The 25550-nt window shown below is 32.5% G+C and overlaps 1 protein-coding gene across 3 annotated transcripts in view; it reads right to left on the bottom strand.

Moving 5' to 3' along the window:
- Positions 1–25550, bottom strand: part of ASCC3 (activating signal cointegrator 1 complex subunit 3) — a 364162-nt gene that overhangs the window by 195046 nt on the left and 143566 nt on the right. For all 3 annotated transcript variants that reach the window (XM_027057194.2, XM_027057195.2, XM_015072573.3), the window contains exons 11-13: positions 24443–24607; positions 13721–13897; positions 10877–10948 (exon numbers count right to left, since the gene is read on the bottom strand). In XM_027057194.2, the coding sequence (XP_026912995.1) occupies positions 10877–10948; positions 13721–13897; positions 24443–24607 (414 nt within the window). The remainder of the gene's footprint in view (positions 1–10876; positions 10949–13720; positions 13898–24442; positions 24608–25550) is intronic.

Raw genomic sequence — 25550 nt, 5'->3', positions numbered from 1 at the left:
TAGATTAATAAAGGAATGAATAAACTGATAAATGAATAATCCCAACTTTTTCTTCTTACCCTATAAAAGAAAATCGCTGTTAATGAAAGGAAAGAATATAAAAGAAAGTATCAACCCTTGTTCTTATACAACACATTAATTGTACACAGATATACTAATGAGATTTTTACCTTATTATATACAGAGAAAATAAAAAATTCTAAGCAAACCCTAATAATACTGATTAAAAAGTAAAATAGAGAACTCAACAGTACCAAGAACTAGTTTTTGCCTGTGAAATGTAGAAGGATAGGAAATTTCAATTTGACAGAAAATGAATCAGAGCTTTTTGGGGGGGGGGTGTACTTTTGAATAGAGGTTCCAGGGGCACCTGGGTAGCTCAGTCAGTTAAGCATCTGACTCTTGATCTCAGCTCAGGTTATAATGTCACAGTGGGTGAGATCAAGCCCTGCGTGGGGCTCTGCACTGTTAGCTTGGGATTCTCTCTGCATTTCTCTCTGCCTCTCCCTCCCTCTCCCTCCCTCTCTCAAAATAAATAAATAAACAAAAAAAAATCAGTAGAGGTTTCAGGAATGCTGCTTTTAGATTTTCTTGTAGTTAAAAAAACTCCTGAACTGTTTCTTTAGTAGTACCATTTTTAGTGGTAAAGATGAAGGAGGAATATCTTCTTTAATTGTTGTGCTCATAGATATTAAAATATCTTCTCAAGAATCTTGCTTTTATATTCATTTGGGAATATGTCTTAATTTGGGAAGACAGAGCAAAAAAGGCAGCACTCAAATAATTCACAAATAAAACACATGTTAAACAAATTAGGTATGACAGAACATGGGTTTAAGAATCAGAGATGCTTATATCTGGAGGAAGAAAACTTTTTTAGGCAAAGAGCCCAAAGGAAAGTTCCATCATTAAAGTTAGCATGGTAAAATCTGTGTCAGTTGTACATAATAATTTTTATATAAACTAAGAAACAATGCTAAGAAAAATAATTCCCTTCAGATAGTAAGAAATTAAGTTAATAGATATTTAGTACTTAATTTTTACGGGTGATTTATTAGAAACAGAAACATCTATTAAGAACTTATAAACAATGAAGAAAGAGAAAACAAGGCACAAATCTGAATAAGGAAAAGCTGATATTAAGTATGAATCCAAGACTGAAAGTAACTTTTTTTCCTCTTTAATACTGCAAAGCCATTTATTCTTGAAACTTAGTAGGTTTTGAGTAACAAGTTATTAAGGATGCTAACTTTTTTGATAATGTAAAAAAAAGAACAAGTTACTAATAAATACGCCATAATCTCTGAGGCAGTTCCTAATTTCTTTTTCTATCACTGTAACAAAGTTTGTATAACAAGAAAAATCTCAATAGGGTTAGGGCATCAATTATTTTCCCATTCTGCAAGTTACACAGGAGGAGGGGAATTATTAACAGGGATGATAAAGCTGTACTTGCATTTGGTAACACAAAGAGTAGCTTACAAATGAGACGTCTCATTAGTTTGAGCAGATGGATCAAAATTAAAGGCTGAATCGCCAACTTTTAATTTCCCAATTGCCAAGAAGACTTGAAGTCTTGCAGAGTATGGTTGTTGAAAAGTCAACATGAAAAGATTTTCTCCATCTGTCATCAACACATGCTTGAGTGGAACACAACTGCCTCCTACTGTTTTTAATACTTTTAAGGCAATGTTGCACATAAAATCTATTAAGTACACTAGCACATAAGTTTAGATGATTGGTATACTGAAACCCATGGAATAGGATGACCAGAGGATATCAGCATGGCTTATGAACATGAAATTCGTTCTATTCTAATGTAATCCAAATGGAGAGAAACAAAACAAATTCACTTGTGTATTTAAGAAGAAACTGTTAATTTTTAGCATGAAAACTATTCAGTTACCTGAGAGTTATAGTTTTCCATTTTTCAATAGACATTTATTTCAGTCTTATTACTAATGGTCTGAAAAGTAACAGCTCTGATTAAAGTATTTAGTGAAATCACAATTAGGGAGAAAAGCCAAAATACTAAACAACTTGAAGGCAAGAAAACCAGATCAAGGAGTAGTCGCGGGAAGGATTTTTTAACTGGGTGGCAGAGAAAGGGTAGCACAAAGTGGTAGCATGGTAAAATCAATTGATTTTCCAGGAGTAGAATAGACTTAAAATTTCTTACTACTATATATTAACTGCTAAGATGTATTTAAAAGGAAACAAAATAAAGCTAAAGTTTGTTAGGTACACAGCCCCACAATAACTTATGTTCCCTTAATAACAAAGAAAAGCACATTTACTTAATATGTAGCTGGCTGCTTAATAACAATGTGCTAATACAGTTAGTTATAACTATAACTGAATTCTAGAAGCAAAGGTCTCTGCCTCTCTATACTAGATATCTATATACTATATATATATAGTATATAGATATCTATATATATATATAGTATAGTATACTATATATAGTATATATATATATATAGTATATATATATATATAGTATAGTATACTATATATATCTATAGTATATAGATATCTATATACTATATATATATAGTATATAGATATCTATATATATATATAGTATGTATAGTATAATAGTATATAGATATCTATATCTAGTATAGAGAGGCAGAGACCTTTGCTTCTAGAATTCAGTTATAGTTATAACTAACTGTATTAGCACATTGTTATTAAGCAGTCAGCTACATATATATATGCACACAAACACATATATAATTTACTGTACTTATATGTACAACAAAACATTTAAATAGAAGAGTCTCTTAGAATGAAGCACACATGTATAGTTAGACCTTTCAGTCACCAGAGCTGGGCAGAATAATATAACTGAAGAGTTAATTTGGGTGTCAATTTTTTAGATAATAAGGTAAAGAGATTGTTGAATTATATATTTTTAATTTTCTGATAGATGGATACGAATTCATTCATTAAAATTACTTGGAACCTTATATAAAGACAGACAGTGACTGGGATAACATTATAGTCAAACTCAATTATGTGGGGAAAAAAACATGACTCAGAGACTATCCTATTGGGAAGTTCTTTGTTAACTCTAATAAAAGCAGAGGACCACATCTTAGTGAAGGTATGTATTCAAGGAGCTAAAAAACGGGGGGGGGGGGGGGAGGAGAAATAATTCAGTGAGAGGTTCTAAGTCCCTGAAAACAAATTTCCACATAATCCTCAGTGTGATGGATTACATCAAAGACTCTTAGCCTTATTGAATTAGGTATCTACCTCAGATTCCAACATCAAAATATGTAACAGTCTTCCTTTCCAAGCATCTTCTCTGCAACGTCAGCTCTGGACATATTATAAAGGCAATCAGTAGAAGCTGCCACACATTAAGCTAAATTAACTTATTGGCCAAATAGTATGTGGCAGAGCAGCTTGCAAATAGAAGACTGAATGATCCCTTTGAAAATTCAGACTGAAACAGAAGATTTTAGTTTTGAGCAACTTTGCCAAAGTTGCAAACATAATAAAGGTAATAAAGAAATGAAAAAGATGGAGCTCTGTTTCCAAACTATGTTCATGAAAGAGTTCTTGAGATGATTACATTAATGTAAAATTTGCCTTAACAACTAAGTACTTATGGCTCTGGCATTGGCATTTGTAATACTAGCAAGATTAGAAGCAAATATCAACCAGTAAGTCATAATCCTGACGCATTTCATATTTCCTGTCATCTCCATCTCACTAAGGATGTTAAATTTTTGAAGATGAGGCAATTCATCACAATCAAATTGTATTTACTAGAGAGACCCCATACACAAGACACTATAATAGGAATTTAAACAATAGTATGTTCTTGTAATCCAGTCTAACTTCGTAGGATCTGTCCTACTAGGACACAAAACCTAAAAGGACAACACTGCACAGAACACACTGATTAAATTTTAAGTATGCCATCTTTGATCTGTTTATTTAAAATATAGTGTTAGTTTCCATTTAAGGTTCTGTCATACTTTTGAATGGACAAAATATAATAGAGAAACTATAGGAGTAACAGAAAAAAAGATAGGAAATTAAGGGGAAAATGTCCATTTTAAAAAACGAAAGGACATACACCAACAAAAAAAATTATATTTGCTTTAATCCTTTTTCCCCCTCAATATTTTATATTAATCATATTTAAACTACATTTTAAAAATGCAATTACAGAGGTCAAAGACCACAGGGTCACAGTTATGAAGCAAAAACACAGAGAACAGGTTTTTCTAATTGAAAGTGAGTGCATGGGGCACCTGGGGGGCTCAATCAATTACATATCTGACTCTTGATTTTGGGTCAGGTCATGATCTCATGGTTCCTAAATTCAATCCCTCCATCAATCCCTGCATGTGCTGCCAGCACATAATTCCTGCTTGGGATTCTTCTCTCTCCCCTACTCTCTCTCCCCTCCCCCCTTGCACTGTCTCTGTCTCTCTCAAAATAAATAAACTTTAAAAAAAAAGACAGAGAATGCAAACTCAAAGCAAAGCATGAACAACAAGTACACAAAATGTGTTTTTTGTAATCATGACCTAAAAATAAAGGCTGCCAAGGTCACCTGGGTGTTCAGTCAGTTTAGCGTCCAACTCTTGATTTCATCTCAGGTCATGATCTCACAGTTCCTCAATTCAAGCCCCGTGTCAGGCTCTGCGCTGACAGGATGGAGCCTGCCTGGGATTCTCTCTCTCCCTCTCTCTCTCCCTCTCTCTCTGCCCCTCCCCTCCTCATGAGCTCCCTGTCTCTCAAAGTTAATAAATAACCATTTAAAAAAAGAAGTAATCGCTGGCTAATTAAGAAAAAAAGCTCACTGATATGTTACCACTCTGTTATATGCCTTAAAAGTATAAAACAAATTCAAAATAGCAAACACAGCAGATCATAATCTCACCTCACATTATACTGATAAAACTTTTCAGGAAAATATGGCATCAAGTTTTCTAAAATCCTACATAGGTCTGCTACGATCATGAAATATTATTACCCACCCAGAATGTATTATAGGATCATGTGGCAAGGCTGCAGAATGTGGCCATTTGTGCCATAATTCTATTTTAGGAAGTTTACCCCAAGAAATGTTTCAACAGAAAAAATAATAGGCAGGAAGATGATCACTACGGTAGCACTATCTTTAATAACAGAAAATTGCAAACATTAAAAACGCTTACTAATATAGGAATAACCAGTAATAGAGGAACAGCCAATGCCAGCTTAATGACAAAGGAGCAGTATAAAGTTCTGAAAATGCTGTGGGCTTCATCTCCACAAAACTTGTGTTTCAATCCTCATGCAAACCTTTATTAGCTGGATGTACTACTGGGAAAGCTGCTTAACATGTTGTAGGTTCATTTTCTCTTTGAAGAAAAGGAGATCATAATGCTCATGTTGGGATGGGAAAATTAAAAGTCCAAAGACATTCATATGGTGTCTGAATAAAAACTCCCTTTCTCTCTTAGCGATATTAAAATTGTGAGGACCATGTAGAAACAATGAAAAATGTTCACTATTCATTAAAGAAAACAGTGAATGTAAAACTGTAACTACAGTATAATTTAGTTATGGATTACAACTAATAATTAAGTTTGAATGAACAAAATTAAAAGCTACATGTGCAATTGGATAAAAAAATGACTAGTGGTTATGCATAAAAATTACAATAATAATGTTAAAATGGTAAATAGTAAGACTATAAAAATTTTCCTTAGTGTTATTTTATTTTTACAATTAAAAAAAGTTAAAGAGATATGTGGGTATTTCTACAGAACTTCAGAAAGTCCTACTATTATGGAAAATAAACATCACTATCATTCAAAAATAGAAATTGTGAGACATGCAGCTTAAGCCTGACATTTTAAGGTACACAGTGTGAAGAGGGCCCTAGTTATCCTGTTCTAATTCTAGTTTGGGAAGAGGAACATATCTGGACACAATCTCTGATCCCTAAGTGTTTCACTGAACTCTCAAATTGCAATCATAGTCTACACAATCATCCACAGTGCATTTTTAGCCAGACAGGCATGCAGGGGAAGAAGACAGCTTGGAGGTCATGCATCCTTAAAAGGTTGGCAATCATGGATGCCATGACATGCACACAAAGGTGAGAAGGGAATGCTTGTACCCAACTTCTGCCTCAGCTTTGCTCACTCTCCATTCCCATGTTCTTCCTGCCCTGGAGCAGCAGCCTCTGGTCACCTGAAGCCTCCCTCCCTTGGGGTATTCCATCCAAGTCTGTCCTTTCTAAATAGGAAACCAGTGCTATGAACCCAGCCCTCCATCCCAACTTGTCCTTTTAGAATTTATAACTGCAAATGCCTACCGTCTGACAGCTTTCTTTTTGAAAAGCAACGTACTGAACAACTTCACAATAAGAATGAAAGGAATGGCAGCAAGATCCCATCTCTACTGACCAAACACCCCCCAGCCAGCATACTTCATAAATCGTGATTCCTAGGGGAACATGTTAGCCTCTGTAACAGTAAAAGAACCACGACAGAAGAGGACGAGGAAACAATCTTCCTAGGATCCTTTAAATTACAACATTTTATTGGACTTTTACATACAGTAGAAGATACAACTACCACTCTTACCAACAATAAGGAATAAGAGAATGTAGGAGTGTGATTATTTTTTAAAGAAATATTCTATAATGTAAGATTCAATAATGAAAAACAGGCTGGAGTAATATAACAAATATACATAAAGAATAATTATAAACAGCATGATAAAGGCAAATAATGCTACAAAGATAAGTGATCTGTAGTTCCTAAGGCCTCAAAATAGCTGTAGTACTGGCAGTAATGGTATTATTAAGCCATTCACTTACATTAGTATTAACAACCATGTGTGTTTATGTATATGTTTATACATGGATATATGTATTTATCAATCTCACTAAGAAAGAATTCACAAGAACTTCTTTTTTAAAAATTCTAAAAAAAAAAAAAAGATTTTTCTATCAGAAGCAATCCTGTGTTCTGAAGTAATGACGCAAGTACCTATTTATCTTGTCATTAAATGCTAACTACAAGAGAAGAAAAATGATTGTTTTAATTTCTTTTTAATTCTACAGGCAACACTAACATTCCTACCAGTAGTGTCTTAAATATTTTTATAACATTTGCAAGAATATTAGAAAAGGAGTAATAAGTGGAGCACCTAGGCATGTCAGCGCTCTGCACTGAGTGTGGAGACTGCTTAAGATAGTCTCTTTCTCTTTCCCCTTCTCCCTCTGCCCCTCTCCCCTGCTAAAGTTTTCTCTCTTTTTCTCTCTCTCAAAAAAAAAAAAAGGGGGGGGGGATAGAGTTGATATTGACCTAGAGTAAAACTTTATCTATTTATATGTTCCATACATGGTAAAATATTCACAGTTTAATTCCCATTATTTTAAAAGACAAAAAAAAATTTAAGAGTCTGCATGTATAAAGAAATTTATCATAGATTACAAAAAGTTGTCCTGTGATAGAAGAAATCCTATCATGATTAAAAATTACGTTAAAAAGAATGTTAACTCACAGTTCAAACCTAAATGGAGACACAAAATAGCCAACACTATGTTGAAGAACAAAGTTGGAGGACTGATACTACCTGACTTCAAAAATGACCATAAAGATATAGTAATCAAAACACTCTAGTATTCGCTGAAGAATAGCCAAACAAATGAAAAAGATAGGGAACCCAGAAATAAGCCATAAATACAGCCAACTGATCTTTGAGAAATGAGTAAAGGTGATAAAATGGAGCAAACATGGTCTTTTCAATAAATGGTGCTGGAACAACTAGACCTCCACATGCAAACAACAACAACAACAACAACAACAACAACAACAACAACAACAAGTAAATCTAGACATGGACCTCACACCCTTCCCAAAATTTAACTCAAAACCAATCATAGGCCCAAATATAAACACAAAGCTATAAAATTCCTAGAAGATAACATAGGTAAAAGTCTAGGTGACTTTAGGCATGGTGATGCCTTTTTAGATACAACACCACAGGCATGGGCTGCAAGATAATTGATAACTAGATTCTATTAAAATAAAAACTGTAAAAGACACTGCTGAAAAAATGAGAAGACAAGTCACAGACTGGGAGAAAATATTTGTAAAAGACACAACTGATAAATGACTTTTATCCAAAGAACTTTTATACAAAGAACTCTTAAAATTCAACAACAAGAAAATAAAGAACCTGATTTTAAAATGGCCTAAGACCTAAACAGATACTTCACCAAAGATACAGATGTAAAATATGTTCAACATCATTTGTCATTAAGGAAATGTAAAGTAAAACAATGAGATACTGCTACACACCTGTTAGAATGGCCAAAAAAGTGGTATCACTAAATGCTAGTGAGGCTATGGAGCAAAAGGAACTCTTATTCACTGCTGGTAGGAATGCAAAATGGTACACAATTTTGGAAGACAGTATAGAGCTTTCTTACAAAACTAAACATACTCTTACTATATGACCCAGTAATCATACTCTTTGGTGTTTACCCAAAGAAACTGTAAACTTAAGTCCACACAAAATATGTACACAGATGTTTATAGCAGCTTTATTCATAAGTGCCAAAACTTGGCAGCAATCAAGATATCATTCAGTATGTAAATAAATAAATAAACAGTGGTATATCCAGAGAGTGGAGTATTATTCAGTGATTAGAAGAATAAGCTATCAAGTCGTGAAAAGACATGGAGAAACCTCAAACAGATAACGTGACAAAAGCCAATCTGAAAAGGCTACAGACTGTATGATATTCTGGAAAAGGCAAAACAACAGAACGATTAAAAAGATTTAAAAGGTTAGTGGTTTCAAGGGGTAAATGGGAAGGATTGATGAATAGGCTGAACACAGAGAGTTTTCAGGGCAGTGAGATTATCCTGTATGACACTACAATGGTGGATACATGCTATTATACATTTGTCCAAACCTACAGAACAAACTTCAAGAGTGAATCCATTCAATTTTGCCTGTGAGCCCAAACTGCTCTAAAAAAAATGTTACTTTTTAAAAAACTGAAAAAGCATATTTACTTAACATTTTTAATATAGCATATACAAATAGATTTTATGGATTTCATAGCTACATTCCTTAGCTAACAATATAGTTTAAATTTTTTGTGATATAAAAGTTAGAAATAAATGTCCGTGGCAGTAATATCTACCTAATTACACTGAATTTATCTTGTTCTTTTACAAAGAAGGTACAGACATTGGTGATTATACAGGATATTTCTTTCTTTCAGGATTTTCACTGAAATGCTATCAAATGTTTCTCTAGATAACATTTTAGGATCACTGGACGTTCACTACAAATAAATCTTATGAAGGAATCTAGAACAGAAGTTAGAAAACAAGCCAAATGCAGTTGCTGCTTGTTTTTGTAAATAAAATTTTATTGAAACACAGCCATGCCCAATTGTTAATATACTGTCCACAACTGCTTTCATGCTACAACAGCACTGAGTAGCTCAATGAAGAAAAACATAAGGCCCACAAAACCTAAAATATTTACTACATGCCCCTTTACAAAAAAAAAAAAAAAAAAGTTTCCTGGCTCCTAAGAATAAGTAGTTGATATTTGGTAATACTTTTGATTAAAGAAAGAATATTGGTCTTTAACCTTTATTTGTACATAATAAATAATGCAACTCAAAGCAGTTTTCTAATGAAGATCAAAGAAATACACTGATATAAAATAAATGCACATAGTGATCATGACATGATGGTTAGTGAAGACGCTGCACTCACATGACTGGATATACAAGTGCACTACTAAAATGATGGAAACATGTTACTTTATTTTGTACAGCATCTCATTTTCTTCACATGTCAAATGATGATAATAGTACCTGTCTCACTGCCTGGTGAGAGGATTCAATGAAAATAAATGTAAGATAATTTTAGCAGTTTCAGACATTTAAGAATCATTAGGAAAGGTAAGTCACTAATATCATATAATTTAATCATGATTTCTTTTCCTTAAAAGTTATTCTTAAACCTAAGGACATTCTCTTGAGATTAGTTAGAAACCTGATACTAAAGTTGTTTCTTAAAGGGGCAAAATGCATCAAAGATGCTCACTGGGCCGTGTTCCATGCCTTCAAGTTTAATTCATCATTGATTTGTTTATATACTGAGGCGCGAAACAACATTTAGTCTGGAAAAAAAGGATTTCACTGCTCTTAAAACAAATTTAAAAACCAAAGGACCAGAAAGTATTTAATTTTATGTGTCATAAAGGCTAATAACATAGAAAAAAATTCCATAATAAAATAAAATGATCCAAAGAACCACATACAATCAAGCAATGATGAAGTTTCATGCAAGCAATTATTATCATCCCACTTTTTCTTTAATAATCTTGATTGGAGCATTTTGAACAATGGAGTTTAAAAGTAAAACTGCTTAATTTCCAAGCACAATAAAACAACATATATCATATATATTTGAATTGGTACTACTTCATGAAAACAGTAAGAATAACAGAACATTTAAAATTTTTACATTATGTAAAAAAGTACAAATTAAAAATTTTGAGGTATGAAGGAAGACTGCTTTTTTAAAAGATAAAAAAACCCCAGAAGTGTAGAGGATGAAATCCTTCTCTCTCTTATCTATTTAATGAAATAGCAAAATAATAAATAAATAAACAAATAAATAATAAAATGACCTAGCAATATTGGGATGATAATTTATGAATATTTTATGACTTATATGGCTAACCACTCAGCTAAAAAGTTAGTAAAAAATAAAACCTCACAGTCATTATCTCACAATTCAAGAAAAATTTTAAGAGCATAAAAATTAATAATTTTAACCATTAAGTATTCTCAAAAACAGGATAAAATAAAGCGTACCTGGTGTCCAGCCTTTACTTGCTTCAAAACACTTTCATAACATACTTCATCCATGTTATTCAATTGTTGCACCTTAAGGTTTTTAAAACATGAATAATATCAAATGAAGCAATTATAAACTTTCTAACTAGCAACAAAACTGCTGATCATAAGGCATTTTTTTCCTTTCAGATTAATTAGAATGTAGAAACAACAAATGCAATATAAATACCTAGCATAAAACAACCTATTAAGAAACACAACATAATTTTAAAGTACAAAGGGGCGCCTGGGTGGCTCAGTCAGTTAAGCATCCTACCTTGGCTCAGGTCATGATCTCATGGGTTGTGAGTTCGAGCCTCACATGGGACTCTTTGCTCTCAGCACAGAGCCCACTTCGGATCCTCTGTCTCCCTCTTTCTCCTCTTTTTTTGCCCCTTCCCTGCTCTCTCTTCCCCTCTCTCTCAAAAATAAATAAAAAAGATTTCAAAAAATTAAAAAAAATAAAAGTACAAATAAAATACCTCATACTAACTTTCTAAGTATGACAAGTTTTTTAAAGACAATTTTAAGGATAATATACCAGTTATAGATATTTTAGAATAATTTAAAAATTTTTGCTTTCCCCAGGAAGTCCACTTGTCAGGCTGTTTTTCTTCTGTTTCATTCTATAAACTATACAGCTTTCCTGTGTAATTCTCAAAATCACCACAACAGCACTAGTAGAATGCCATGGTATATACAGTTAGAATCAAGGGAAACATACTATTTCTGTAATACATATGGAGAGGGTTAGATATTTTTCTACAGAAACATTTTTCAGGTTAATTGGAAATTTAATATCCAATTCACGAGTTAAGAAAGGATCTCATTTTCCCTATTAATGATGAGGAAACTTCCAACCAAAAAGGTAAGATGGTTCATCCAAAGGAACAGGCATGTGATCCAACCTGCATCTCTCTACACAACATTTATTAAGAGTGTGGAAGTGATGAAAATGTCATACACACTTGGAATGACTATGATATAGATATTTTGTTTTAATAAAGTAAATGTTTTATCATTCTGTTACTCTTATGAATTGTAGTGACTAAGTAAAAGGAGATAATCACGAGATAATTTACTCCCCATTAATGAACCTCAGCTTGCAAAAATTTTTTCAGTGTAGTTTGGGTTGAGTTCTGGGCAAAGCCATGATTTCAAATTAGAGGTGTCAGGCACACCATCTTCCTATATTCTTCCATAATAACTGAGTCACATCATGTGTTTCTGAATGAAACTCTGAGGAACCTACAAGTATTTCTTTTTATAAAACAATGACAAATGGATAACTGGTTAGTAAATATATTAATCAACACCCTGGGGAAATGCTTAATGATTACCAATTGTATATTTCACTGAATGTAAAAATAATACATTATAATAAAACAAAAAAATCTATAACTAATACATATAAATAATTTACTATTAACCCTATGTAAGATACGTAACAGTGTTTTTCTAATTGTGCCAGACTTCTGTCACCTGACACCATTCTTTTTATGATTTAAGATTACAATGCTAACATATGAGGGTGAAAATATGTTGAATTTAATTAGCTTTAAGTAATTTACCAATTTATATAATGGATTAAAAAAATAAGATTTAAATAGTTGAAAAGCACCTGAAAAATGTTTCTTTTCTAAATCTTTCTGTGATAACCATCTTCTGTCATTTAAATTATAAAGCTGAAAGAATAAGCTAAAGCTATAAAGGAAACAGCTCTACAGCTGCCCTAAGGATACCTTAAAATATACTAAACAATCAAATATATATTAAGAAGTGGCTGAGGAAAAAAAACAAGTAGCAATACTGAAAATCACTTGAATCAATTAATGACAAAATATGTACAATATAACTATTATTATATCTGTCTGTATGTCTGAAATGGCTCACGACAACCCTGAAGACACCTTACATTATGCACTGTACCTGAAGCATATGTATACACTGTTGTAGTGGCAGTCACTTCTGGTATTTTTTAGCTGAATATTTTATTTGTAATAGTGTAAGGTAAAATGACCCTATGTTACTAATAAAACTCTTTTTAGACAAGTAATGCAATACATTAAAGACCAGGGCTGACATACTAACACAGGATTCCATCTCATTTTATTTTATAAAGAGGTCATAAGGCCTATGAATCTTCTCTCAAACCTATTTCTTTTACAGAAAACAAAAAGTACCATTTAACACAATATTAAATGCATAAATTTTGAGCAAAGTAAAATATTCCTTCATGATACTATGAAACAGAAGTTTAAAATAAGCACCCTAATAGTGTATATGGTACACAGTAATACTATAAAACTTTTAAAAGCATTATAAAGAATCTCAGAAATGCCACTTATATATATATAATTAATATGGTAATTATAAAACATTATAAGTGAAATAGAACACCTCATTAACAGTTGCTATTAGAAATTATTTTCCAATGGCATAAAATTTATTATTTTTTTTAGATAAGTAGCATATCAAAATGTATATTACTGGTTGAATGAGAGCCTTTTATTATTTCACACTAGCCTTCAATCATTTCAAAGTAACTTTTTGAAATTTATGACCTTATATATATATAACTTGTATTATTAGCCAAGAATACAAAATATACATTGATAATGCGATACAAACTGTAAGCAACTTTTTGAAGGAGTTATATTACTACTTATAGTTGAGGAAATGTGCTTGATTTTATCTAAGATGTTTAATTTGTAATCCTACTAAAAGGGTCTTTTGGGGAAATCCCAAATAAGCATTAAACAATACATCAACAAAAACATTTTAGGAACAGAAAACTCTATTATTATTAAAAAATATATTTACCTTATTTGCACTTTTAACTCCCAGAAATGTCTGTCCAAGAGGAACTGGTCGAAAACGGCCATCAAAGTAGAAAAGTCCAATACAGGGATTAACGTGTAAAAATGTAGCAACATCAAGGTAGTTGGGTAAGGTCGCAGACAGCCCAAGAATCCTTATCATACTCTGTGTGGATTCCACCTACATGGGTTACATTATTTAATGTATGAGTAGATTCAACCCATTTGGATTTTTCTGAGTTTGAAATAAGTTTTAATAAACAGAGAGTATGAGACATTTACAATAAAACAAGATTCCACCCCTCTTAAAAATATGTAATAACAATACATAGTTTGAAACACAGATGTCTTTATCTGAAAGATAAACAATGAAAGAAAACTGGTCTAAGCCTGCCATCAAGGATAATATAAAATATATAATAAAACAAGATCCACCCCCAAATATATAATCACAACACAATTTAAAAGACAGATAACTGTCCTTATCTGAAAGATAAACAATTAAATAAACTGGTCTAAGCCTGCCATCAAGGATAATACAAAATAATTTAAAATGTAATTTTAGATTTCCTGAACTGAACAATCTTATTAATTTTTTTCCCTAAAAATGTAACAAAGTAAGTGACATACATGGATTAGGATTTAGTCTAAGTTTTATCAATTTATAATTTCAGGTGCTAAAAACACAAAAGTCTAAAATAATTAAGGTAAATATTTCTAGTATTTCACAAATTTAAATTTAAAATGAATGACAGCAATATTTGAAACTATGTGTATATATATATATAGTCATTGAAAATTTCCATGGACCTTTTAAAAAATTATTGAAGGCTCATTTATTAAATCAGCATTTTCCTTCCTTATTATAGATTGCTTAGTCTATAATTCTTTACCTATTATACAGTATTCCTTTTGCTGTATCATACTACCATATCAGTAAAGCATATCAGTAAAACATATCATATCAGTAAAAGTTGAGCATATCAGTAAAATATGTGACTGAGAAACTAACACACTATTCTTTCATCACAGAGGAAGTTTTCAAATTGGTTTACCAAATTATCATTACACACTTTATATTAAAATAATTTCATAATCATAACAGAAGAGAGATTGCAGGGAATAATAGCTAAAACTTGGGAAAAATAAAAACTACTGAAAACATGAATTAAGCCACATTTTTTGTGTTCACTGCTGTAGTGTAATAGTCTCGTTTTGTTGCTGAGCACTATTGATAACTGATTTTGTTTAATAATTATCTATTAAGCTCTTAATGACAGGCACAGGGCCAACAGAACAGGAGCTTAGAGTCCATATGTAATAATGGCAAAAAACATCGTAATGTGTCCTATTAATAGTTGTAGTTTCCCAGAATGGTGAGCATAATGGGCAGGGATCACTAAATAAACTCCGGTACGTCAGGAAAGGCATACTGAGTGGGGATAATGGTTCCTGCCAATCTAAACTGAGAGGACAGCAGGCAAGCCAGAAGGAATTGGGAGTTTAGGGTACTGCATCTAGCAAGACTAGTAGCATGAACTGGAGAAAGGAGGTGACAGAAGATGTGGTTAGAAATATAGAAATAATCATGAAAGAGTTTACATGCCAAGAAGTATGTCCATTTAACTGCTCATAAGCACACAACAGCGTCCAGTTCTCTCTCAGTTATGTTTTCAGGTCTAATTCATAACTGATAACACTTATAGTATCCTTAAGTTTCTACACATTCAGTAAAAGGTCTTTATCATTTCTAGTTTTATTTATTCATTGGCTTTCTATTTGTGATTAGACTTGTTAGAGGTTGCTTTATTTAGTTTCTTTTTTTTTTCCAGTGGCTTTTAAAAATTTTGTTTTCCTATTTTAAAATTAACTTTATTTTTCAGCTTTATTATTTTTTCCACTCGGTTTCATTAGAATATTTTGCACCAAACTAACATTTAACATTTAATAATTAACTTATTGATAGTGTCTCCATTCCTGTTTCATTTTAGATGATAAATCTTACTTTGAATAACAATTCTGGGTGCATTTGAGAAGCTTCCATTATTTTTAAAAAAGAAAAAGAAAGAGTGCTGACCCTCTCTCTTTCCTTCTCTTCCTTCCATGATCACTTACTGACCTCTAAGTGGCTGCGGATTAATCTTTCAATTGGTTGGGTTTTAAATCTTCATTTTATCAAATATAAAAGTGTAGAATGTATGCATGTATATATGTATGTATGTATGTGTATCTATCTGTACAGAATTTTATCATATAAATGTTTCTAAATGTCTACTGTATTGTGTAAAGACTATGATCTGTTCAATTTCTGCTTTGAGAAAATGTCCCATAGAGACCTGAGATTTATCTATTCATAGGTTATACAATACTGTATGTTTGATCACTTCACCACATTAATTATATTATTCAAATTCTCTACATCAGCAATACAGGATGTTAGTATTTGCCAAAAGAAAGAATCATTTTAATCACATACGAACTTCCCATTTTAAACTAGGAGGCAAAATTAATTTTCCCCTCCTAAGGGGAATTAATTTCTATCATTAGCATGATACAGTCTAGGATCATCCACACCTCAGCCCTATGGGTTCTGCAGAAATATTAGGTGGCATTCTGCTGCCCCATGTCCCTATAATAGCCCTTCTCTCTGTGTTCTCATATCCCTTCTGCTTTCATATTTTGTATTCTTGGCTTCTAAAGTCTGATTTAGAAAATGGTTTCTTACCTAAAAAAAAAAAAAAAATTGAAAACATCTAATGTGATTTTAAAAATTACACGATTTAGAATGAATTTGGCAAGTTAGTCAACCTATGAGAGAAAGCATATAAAAAGATTTCTAACCTTAACGTTGTATTATTATTTTTTTACCTAGAAATGTTCGCCATTCTCACTTTCTTGCTATCATCAGTAAAATAAGGGGGTTCATGAAGAGACACTGGGTAAGTATTTTAATCATTTCTTCAGTTTCCTATATCCTTCTTATTTACAGCTAATTTTAGTCAAAACTTGCTTGCATCATACTGGTATCTTCAAGTTTACTGCCCCTAAGTGAGCAATTGCCAATGCTGGATTTCTCCTTGCACATTGCCATACAATGTACACACACTTCAGGAGAGTCCAAATGCGTGGATACATTCCCTGACACCAATGTTTCCTACAAGCATAAGAGAAAATGTGGTCCTGTAACTTCAAAATCCATTCTGTAAGTTTAGACAGAGGAGTTTAGAGGTTCTTTCTGGGCATATTTGAGGACTAAATAAAATACCTATAGAGATACCTATGAGATATATATGGCTCCTTAGACAGATGATTCTTACCACTTTGGTAAAAGAATAAGAACTACAACTTTCAAATTAAAGGTATTTAGTTGGATATAAAAACAACCTTCCCCCCAAAAAACTCCAGACTGAAATTATCATGAACTGAATCAATATAAACATTTGTATGGCAGAGTTACAGACTTGTTAAGGGAACAGATCCATTTGCTTCATTAAATTTATAAATCAGTGGATTCCATAAAAATTATATAATAAGCCAAATTACAGAACAAATAAAAAATAAGAAAATGAATAACTGAATTTTCAAAATATGCTTTTGCATTTAATTCAAAAAGTTTTTACGTTTAGGTGATATTATCTAGAGGACAGCTCAATAAGCCCTGGAACTCATATTTCGTTAAATTACCATCCATTCACTGATTGTTAGTATTTTATAAACCTGCTTTCACAAAGAAAAGGGGGACAAAGTATGTTCTAATTTGATATTCATTATTACTAGAAAGGATTCAAGAATAAAAGAAATCACAGCAGATAGTCAGAAAAGGGAGTAAACAAAATATTCTTTTTTACAAAGGAGCAAGGGTGGCATTTTAAGTAAAGTCAGAGAAGATTTTGTCAATCATTTCATTCGTCAGTCAACAGATTGTGTATGTAATTGTATTTGGGGGGGGGGCACCAGGAAATAGCAGTAAACAAAACTGTCTTTACCATCAGGAGCTGACGTTTTAGTTGAGAAGAGACAACCATAAACTCATTAACAAATTAAGGAATTTCAGGTATCGGTATCAGTAAGTGCTATGAGTAGAGTAAAACAAGGTAATAGCATAGAAGGTAGCATGGGTGGGGCCACACTTTAGGTGGGATAATGAGGAAAAACCTCGCTAAAGAAGAAATATTTGAGAGATGATCAGGGGATAAAAATCTTCAAACAGAAGAAAAAGTAAGTACAAAGACTGTGGGATTGGAACAAGCTGAGCAGGAAGAAGATGAATGAGAGGACAAAGTGTGGATAGAGCAGAGTTTAGAGGTCTACTGAGAACCCTCTCATGTACGACTTTGTAGGCCATAATTCACAAGCTTGATTCAATACATACAAAGTACACTTTCTACCCACAGTACTTAAAAATGCACATTGGAATTTACATTAAATTGCTATAGGAAGTTTTAGACAATTAAACACTTTTAACAGTTAAATGTATCGAGTCACAAAAAACAATTATACTTTTAAACACTTAAACATTTTTAACAATTAAATGTATTAAGTCACAAAAAACTCAGTTTCAAATCAAAAAAGAATATAGGCCGCTTTCTCTGATTACAATGTAACATACTTAGAAAGATAAAACCAAGAGATGGCCAAAAACTTCTATTCACTTTGTAATTAAAATATATCATTATGATCCCATGACTGATCAACTTCATCGCAGGTTTCTAAGGAGGCTTTTGATAAGTTTGCTTAGTCTAGAAGACTCAGTGGGTATAAGCAAAGTAGTTCAATGTGAGTAATAGGAATACTTCCATAATAGACATCCATCAACAATGGCTTAAGACTTAAACTTTCTGCAATGTGGATACCACTGAATAAGACACAGATCCACACATACAGAGACTATTTGCAAAAGCGTAAAGAGGGAGCATCAAAAAATGATAGAGATGGATAAAAATTAAAGTATAAATACATATACAATATCTTACCATGAATTTGCTTTCACTAAAAAAATCTTGTGGCTATCAGCAAAAACTAAAAACAAAGGAACCCTCTATCGGGGAAATAATGAACATCCCTATTAGTTAAGAAACCCCCTTTATATGTTGTGATGAGAATCCTTTATAGTGATTACAATGATTTTTTTAAACAAAACTCTTTATTTATTTATTCATTTTGAGAGAGAGAGAAGGAGAGAGCATACGCAGCAGGGGCAGAGAAAGAATCCTAAGCAAGTTCCCCATGCTGTCAGTGCAGAGCCCAACACTGAGCTCAATCTCAGGAACCACAGCATCATGACCTGAGCTGAAATCAAGAGTTGAGGCTTAACTAAGCTACCCAGTCAACCCTAGAATGATGATTCTAATTACGCAATAGTTCTCTATAGTACTGAAGGTGATTTGAAAGGATATGAAAATGATCTTTTTGTTTTGAAACCATTATAACATAAAAGTTACTGAACATATTTTTAAGGTATTTCGATGTTAAATACATGATACTCTGCAAACACCATAGACCTTTTTCTGCTAAAATTCCATTTAAAATGACTATTTTTTAATCTAAAAGTATGATCCTATTATTCTCGATATATATAATAAGCCTGTATGTGAAATACTTTCTTTTAAATGAGAATAACTTGGAACTTTATGTCCTAAACCAAATCTCAAAGCTCTGTAAACTACACTATGAACTATAAATTCACCTAAAAATTATTGTGTCGAAAACTATAAAAGTTTTAATATTTTACAGCTTATTTTTTATAATTAGCCCAAAAGCTAGGCAGTAAGTTTTTAGGATGTTTTCCTTTATATAAAATCTATGTTCAGACAGTTTAGAAGACAATTAATATTAGTTCAGTGTTGTTAAATACAACGGATGTGGCCTTTCTTACACTTTCTGTTTTCTAAATTCCTCTCAATCATGTGTCTTGTGAATTTAGTCCCTAAAGCCACCACAGAATTTCAGAATCCGAACACAATCTACACTGCATTAGAGCATCTTTTAATGTTGCTTCCCTTAGTTACAAATGTTGATGTGCTATGTAAAGCACTGCCATCTACTGGGAACATCTGGTAATCAAAAAAAAAAGGTACATTGAAAAACAGCAACTTTGCTTTTTAATAAAAGTAGTTATGAGCTTTGTGATAGTACATTAAAAAATATGAGAAGAATCACACAGACCCTTCTATAAAGGAGATTAAAATATAGTAAAGGATACAAATGAAGACAGAATTTCTCATAACCAGTAAAACATTCTGCCTTCAGTGAGATGAGTTTCATCTCTGGAAGAGGGTCAATGGTATTGGAAAGGAAATGGGGAAAGGACACATAGTTTTGTGTGGATGGAACCTATTGTAGGTAAGAAATATGTAGAAGTTAAAATTATACAAATAGATCACAGCTCCAATAGTCTTTAATGTCCAGATAAGGAATTTAAACATTTTTCTTTAGATACCAAACAGCAAGCCATCAAAAAGTTTATGAACATAGTAGTAATAAACCATAAAATTGGAGTTTGATTATATTATGGAGATATCATGTGTAGGATGAATATATTAAATATTTAGATGTTATATATCTATACTATACAAAATATATATATTTCTATATCATATAGATATTTCTATAACTGCGTTACATATACAATAAAAATCTATTTTATATATTTAGTTTATATAAATTTAACTTGATATAGTTTATAATATTTACGTATTATATGGAAATTTATACACTATAATTAATATTCATAAACTTAGAATTGCTTCAAAATATATATTATAATACATAATATCATGTGTCTGTGTACATATATACAGAAAGCATTAGCAGGAGACCTGCAATCCATTTGTTCCCTTAACTGGGGGTGCTCAGGAAAGAATGATGTCCTAGTCAAACACCCCTGTAAAATGCTAATGACAGACCTTCTGGTAAATGTACTAATGATATTTACTCGACCTCTAATGTTCTATAGTTACAGGCAAGTCCTTAACTTTATAATGCTTTTAGCTGATGGCCATGGTCCCTCTAGGTGGCTCAATGTAAATAAATCTAGAATGTATGGATTCATATGGCATGACTCCCCGAAAAACATCACTAAGCTATATAAGTACCATGGTATAAAATAAACACATTTCATGATTAAAATAGCTCTCTTCTGTAAATGATGCCCTTCATGCTTGAAAATCTGGGCCAGAGCCAATCCTATGCAGCAAGAAAGGACCTGGAAAGCTATGATGGCAGTTTCAGACTTCTCCATGCTTCACCTTTGTCTCACAACTACCTGTATCCTTGAAATTATCAAGTTGGATATTAGCTAAAACCGGATTTTTGTGTCTTTTTTAATATTCCATCCCTTTGTGTTTTATGCATATGTGTTTATGTGTGTGTGTATACACATATTTTTAATTTATATGGTAAAATGTGAACATGTCCCAAATAACCCTCTAGTTCCATTTCTATTATCAAATCACCTTTAAGGTTTGTAGCATATCCTTGCATGTATATTCACCCTTGTCTACCCAAACCTAAAATATAAATGTAAGCAAGAACTCTGATTAACTACATCCATAGCACCTAGAACTATGTGGTTGGCACATGTTCACTGAATGAATGAATGAATGAATGAGAATATAAACATATATTTTTTCTTCACATAAGTGGGATTATGCTATATGTAGAGGCCAGCTTCCTTTTTCAATAAGAACATATCTTTTAGATCCAGTTCATACAGCTCTACCTCATTTGTTTTAAAGGCTGCAAAGTAGCATTTTATAGTATCACTATAATTTATTAATTATATATATACATGTTATATATATAACATATATATATGTTTGTGGGAACACCTGGGTGGCTCAGTCGATTGAGCATCCACTTCGACTCAGGTCATGATCTCATAGTTCATGAGTTTGAGCCCTGCTCTGGGCTCTCTGCTGCCAGTGAGGAGCCCACTTTGGAGCCTCTGTCCCCCTCTCTCTCTCTGCCTCTCTCCCGTGAGCACATGCTCGGGTGTGCTCTCTCAAAAATAAACATTAAAAAAATTTATGAAAAAATACAGGTATCTGTTTGTGCTATGATTTCCACACATTAGATCCCTAGAAGTAAAATCATAGGGTTGGTTTTAGGGGGTGCTTTCAAGTTACATTCTTTTTTCAATTTTGCCAATTTGATAAAAATCTCATGTCTTTTTAAGCATCTTTTCTCTATTGCTCAGTATTTTTATTTCTATCATGAAATGCTTTTTACAAATTTCTAAAAAACTCATATATCTTACTAATTTATAATAACTATTAAATATAAAATACATTATTTTACATGCTATTGTTACTCTGTCTCACATTTTAACTTTTTGGAGATGTCTTTGTTGGTCAGAAGTTTTTAATATTTAGACATCCACATGTGCCACATGTTCCCTTTATAACCTTTGGAGTTTTGCATTTTGCTTAGAGCTTCTCTACCCCCAAGGTTATTTAGATATGCTGTCTTATATTTTCTTTAATGTATTGAGAGTTTTGCTTGATATAGTTAAATTATTAATCCATCTAGAATTTTATGGTGGATTTACCAGATGGAAACACACTATTTTAAAACATTTTAAAATGCAGTATAACTTCCCATATACAGATCTAGATCAGAGCTAGTTAGCATATGAAATATAAAATAATTGATATCTAAGTAGTGATTGGGATGAGGAAGAATGTTAAGGAAGAAGGAAAACTTGAGTGTGATTCCCAGTTTGGGGCTTGAGACTGTGAAGCCATATACAAATATATAGGGAAGATGGCAGAGTTTCTGACATGTTTAGTAAGAGATATCCATGGGATATTAGAATAGGAACATACAACTGCATCTGGATATGGCCAGAAGTCAGAGGGTAAGATTTGTACTACATAGATTTAAGTGACAAAGGCAAAGAAGTGTTATTTTCCCAGGGTAAATATTCAGAATGAAAAAAGAAGATGGCAACTGACTGAGACTTGGAGAATGTAAACATTTCAAGGTTGAGTAAAGGAGACAGCAAGAGAGACCATTAAAAGCAGCTAAGTAGGTGGGGAAAAAAAAGTCAAGTGAAGAAAACCAGAGCAGGATCGCATCATGAAGCCAAAAGGAATGAAAATTTCAAGATTGAGAAAATGATAAGTTACATCAAATACAAAAAATGAGTAGTGTGAAAAGGTAAAAAAAAAAAAAAAGGAATTGGTTTGAGGACTGCCTTTAATAAATGGCAATCCTGGCAAAAACATTTTATTACCTATGTTGCAACAATAAACAGACTACAATGGTTTGAAAGTCAAAAGAGAAACAGTGAATACAGATTAATATTTCCAGATGATAGGTGGCAAAAAGAGTTTTACTGAATAGGAGTTATTGGAGAGGGATAGGTTTGAGAAAGGTTTTTTGGTAAAAATGAGAAGGACTTTGCAGTTCTTTTAAGCTGAAGAGACAGTGTCCACTGAGAGTGAGAAGTTAAAGATAACACAGCGAAGAAAAGGGATAACATACAGAGTAAAAGGAATGGGTCCAAGGCAAGCAGAGAAGGGGTCTCTAAGGAACAAGGGATAGAATGATGAATATGGATATGATGGGGAGGGCTGAGGTTTATTCTGGGTGGTGAAAGGAAAGGCAAAGGATGGGAACTGAGGGACTTTAAGCATGAAGGACTCTACTTCCATTCAGTAAACACATTGCGCTAAGAATAAGGCACGACAGGGTAGGGAAAAATGTGGGAGAAGTCTGGTGAAGCTTGGAAATGCTCACTTTAGGAAAACAGAAGAAAAGTGGCTCAGAAGTTCCAGGGTGATCCCAATGATGCAGGTAAATTCAGAGTCTATGAACGTAAAGTGACTCGTATACCACTGTGTGATCTTCTTTGCTAGTGCTTAGCATCTGGCTAGAGGCATATATATGATTCAAATGATTCATGGATGGAATTATGCCAGATAGTCAGGGATAAGTTAAGTAAGTTAAGGTTACTGACAAAAGAAAAATTGGTCATGGTGTCCTGGCTATTTCAGAAAGAAAATAAAACCAGGAGAATATGGATCAAAGACAATAATAAATGGAGAGTAAAGAATTAGAGTTCTTGATTATGTTGAAAAACTAGTATTCATCTATTTTCTGCACATGTAAAATCTACCAACAAACATCATTTTAATACCCATGGACATTCTAAGACACTGTCTTTTCACTTAATGAAAAGAGAGGTTGACAGAAAATAATCACGAGACATTGGTAAACCAACTTTTGTTTGGACTATTTATGAATAGCCAGGAAGCTCTCAAACTAGAAATAGCGTGTACAGGTCTTTTAAAAAAAATGATGAAGATTATGCACATGAGGTGATTACATTTCATTTTATCTAGTATATAAGAAAAATTGTAAATTGTTCATATCTTTTCAGGGGGAAGAAGTGCAGACAGAAGAAAAGTGGATGAAATCACTAATATTTGCCTATGTTCAATTATATCTTAATACTGCTTAGTCAATATTAGACATAGCTTTGCGACAACAGTTTAGAAATTTTCCTGTCTTTATTTTGGTTAATTTAGAGAGACTTCAATAAAATAAGACTTGGAAGGAAGAAAGAGTACTTTTAATATGAAACAAAATAGCTAAAGGTTTCTCCATATTAAATTATCTTTATTCTCATGAACAAAACATATTAATATTTTTTGAATGCTACATTTATGCTTAAAAACTTACTCATTCCTCCAAAATAAGCTGAAAAATAACTTCCTCTTACCTGCCGTAAAGTACGTGCCACTATGCTTTCTAATACTGGTCCTCTATCTTCATGCAGCAAATGAACTTCATCAAGAATAAGGAGCTTTACAATTTGGGAAAGAGCTACGTCTCCAACACTCTTTCTTGTCACTACATCCCATTTTTCTGGTGTGGTAACAAGCATCTGTAAGATAAAATGAATTTAAAAAGAGAAAGTATCACATGGATGATATAAATTTCACCTGTGCCATTCAAAGAGAAATATAATTAGCAGGCTTTATGCAGATCAAATAAAAAGTGTTCAAAATATCCTGGAATGATATCTAATTCACCATAAACAATGTCACTTCAAGAGTGATATTTCACTCCACTTAAGTTGTGATATTAAGCAGTTATTTAAAACTCAATGAAGATAGTCTGTCAATAAATTGTTATGAAATTATGTTATAAAATACATACCTTCTTTAAAAAGCATCTTATGATATAAAAAACAAATGAGTCTATATTTTAAACTATATACACTGATGATGGCCTTTATTTGAAAAGAGACAAAGAAGTGAAACAAGTGTTAAAAGGAAATGAAAAGGAAACCAAGAATCCACTCTAGGAACAATAACCTGTCTATACCTATCCAAATTTGAAGGAAGCTTCACTACTAACACAGTTTTTAAAAAACTGCTCTTTAATATCAACTAATATATACAGTACTTTTATACCAAAAAGTAATACATATAATACATATAACTGGCACATAATGGTAACCCAAAGAGTGAGTCACCGAAGATTCTAGGGCATGCAGAGCAGGAGATAAGCCTAAGGCATTCATGTGAACTTCACAGAAGCAGACCATTTAACATGAAACTGTAATTATAAATCTCTTTGTTTGTCACATACTAAATTGTTTGCGTACTCTAAACTTATCCTGTTGAGAGAAAAAGATGACAAGTTTAATAATATCTTCTACTATAGTAATACTACATTAGGAAAGAAGCCAATATGTGGACAAATCAAAGAATACAAGATAACAAACAAAATCAAAGCTTTTCTTAGCCAATAGATGAAGATTAGAGAGACAGATGATAATCACAATTTATCTGTGCTTTGAGGGGGTTGACTAAGATAAGGGT

The sequence above is a fragment of the Acinonyx jubatus genome, chromosome B2 (genome assembly GCF_027475565.1).
Source record: "Acinonyx jubatus isolate Ajub_Pintada_27869175 chromosome B2, VMU_Ajub_asm_v1.0, whole genome shotgun sequence".
Lineage (NCBI taxonomy): Eukaryota > Metazoa > Chordata > Mammalia > Carnivora > Felidae > Acinonyx > Acinonyx jubatus.
This window is presented reverse-complemented; position numbering and strand designations above follow the sequence as displayed.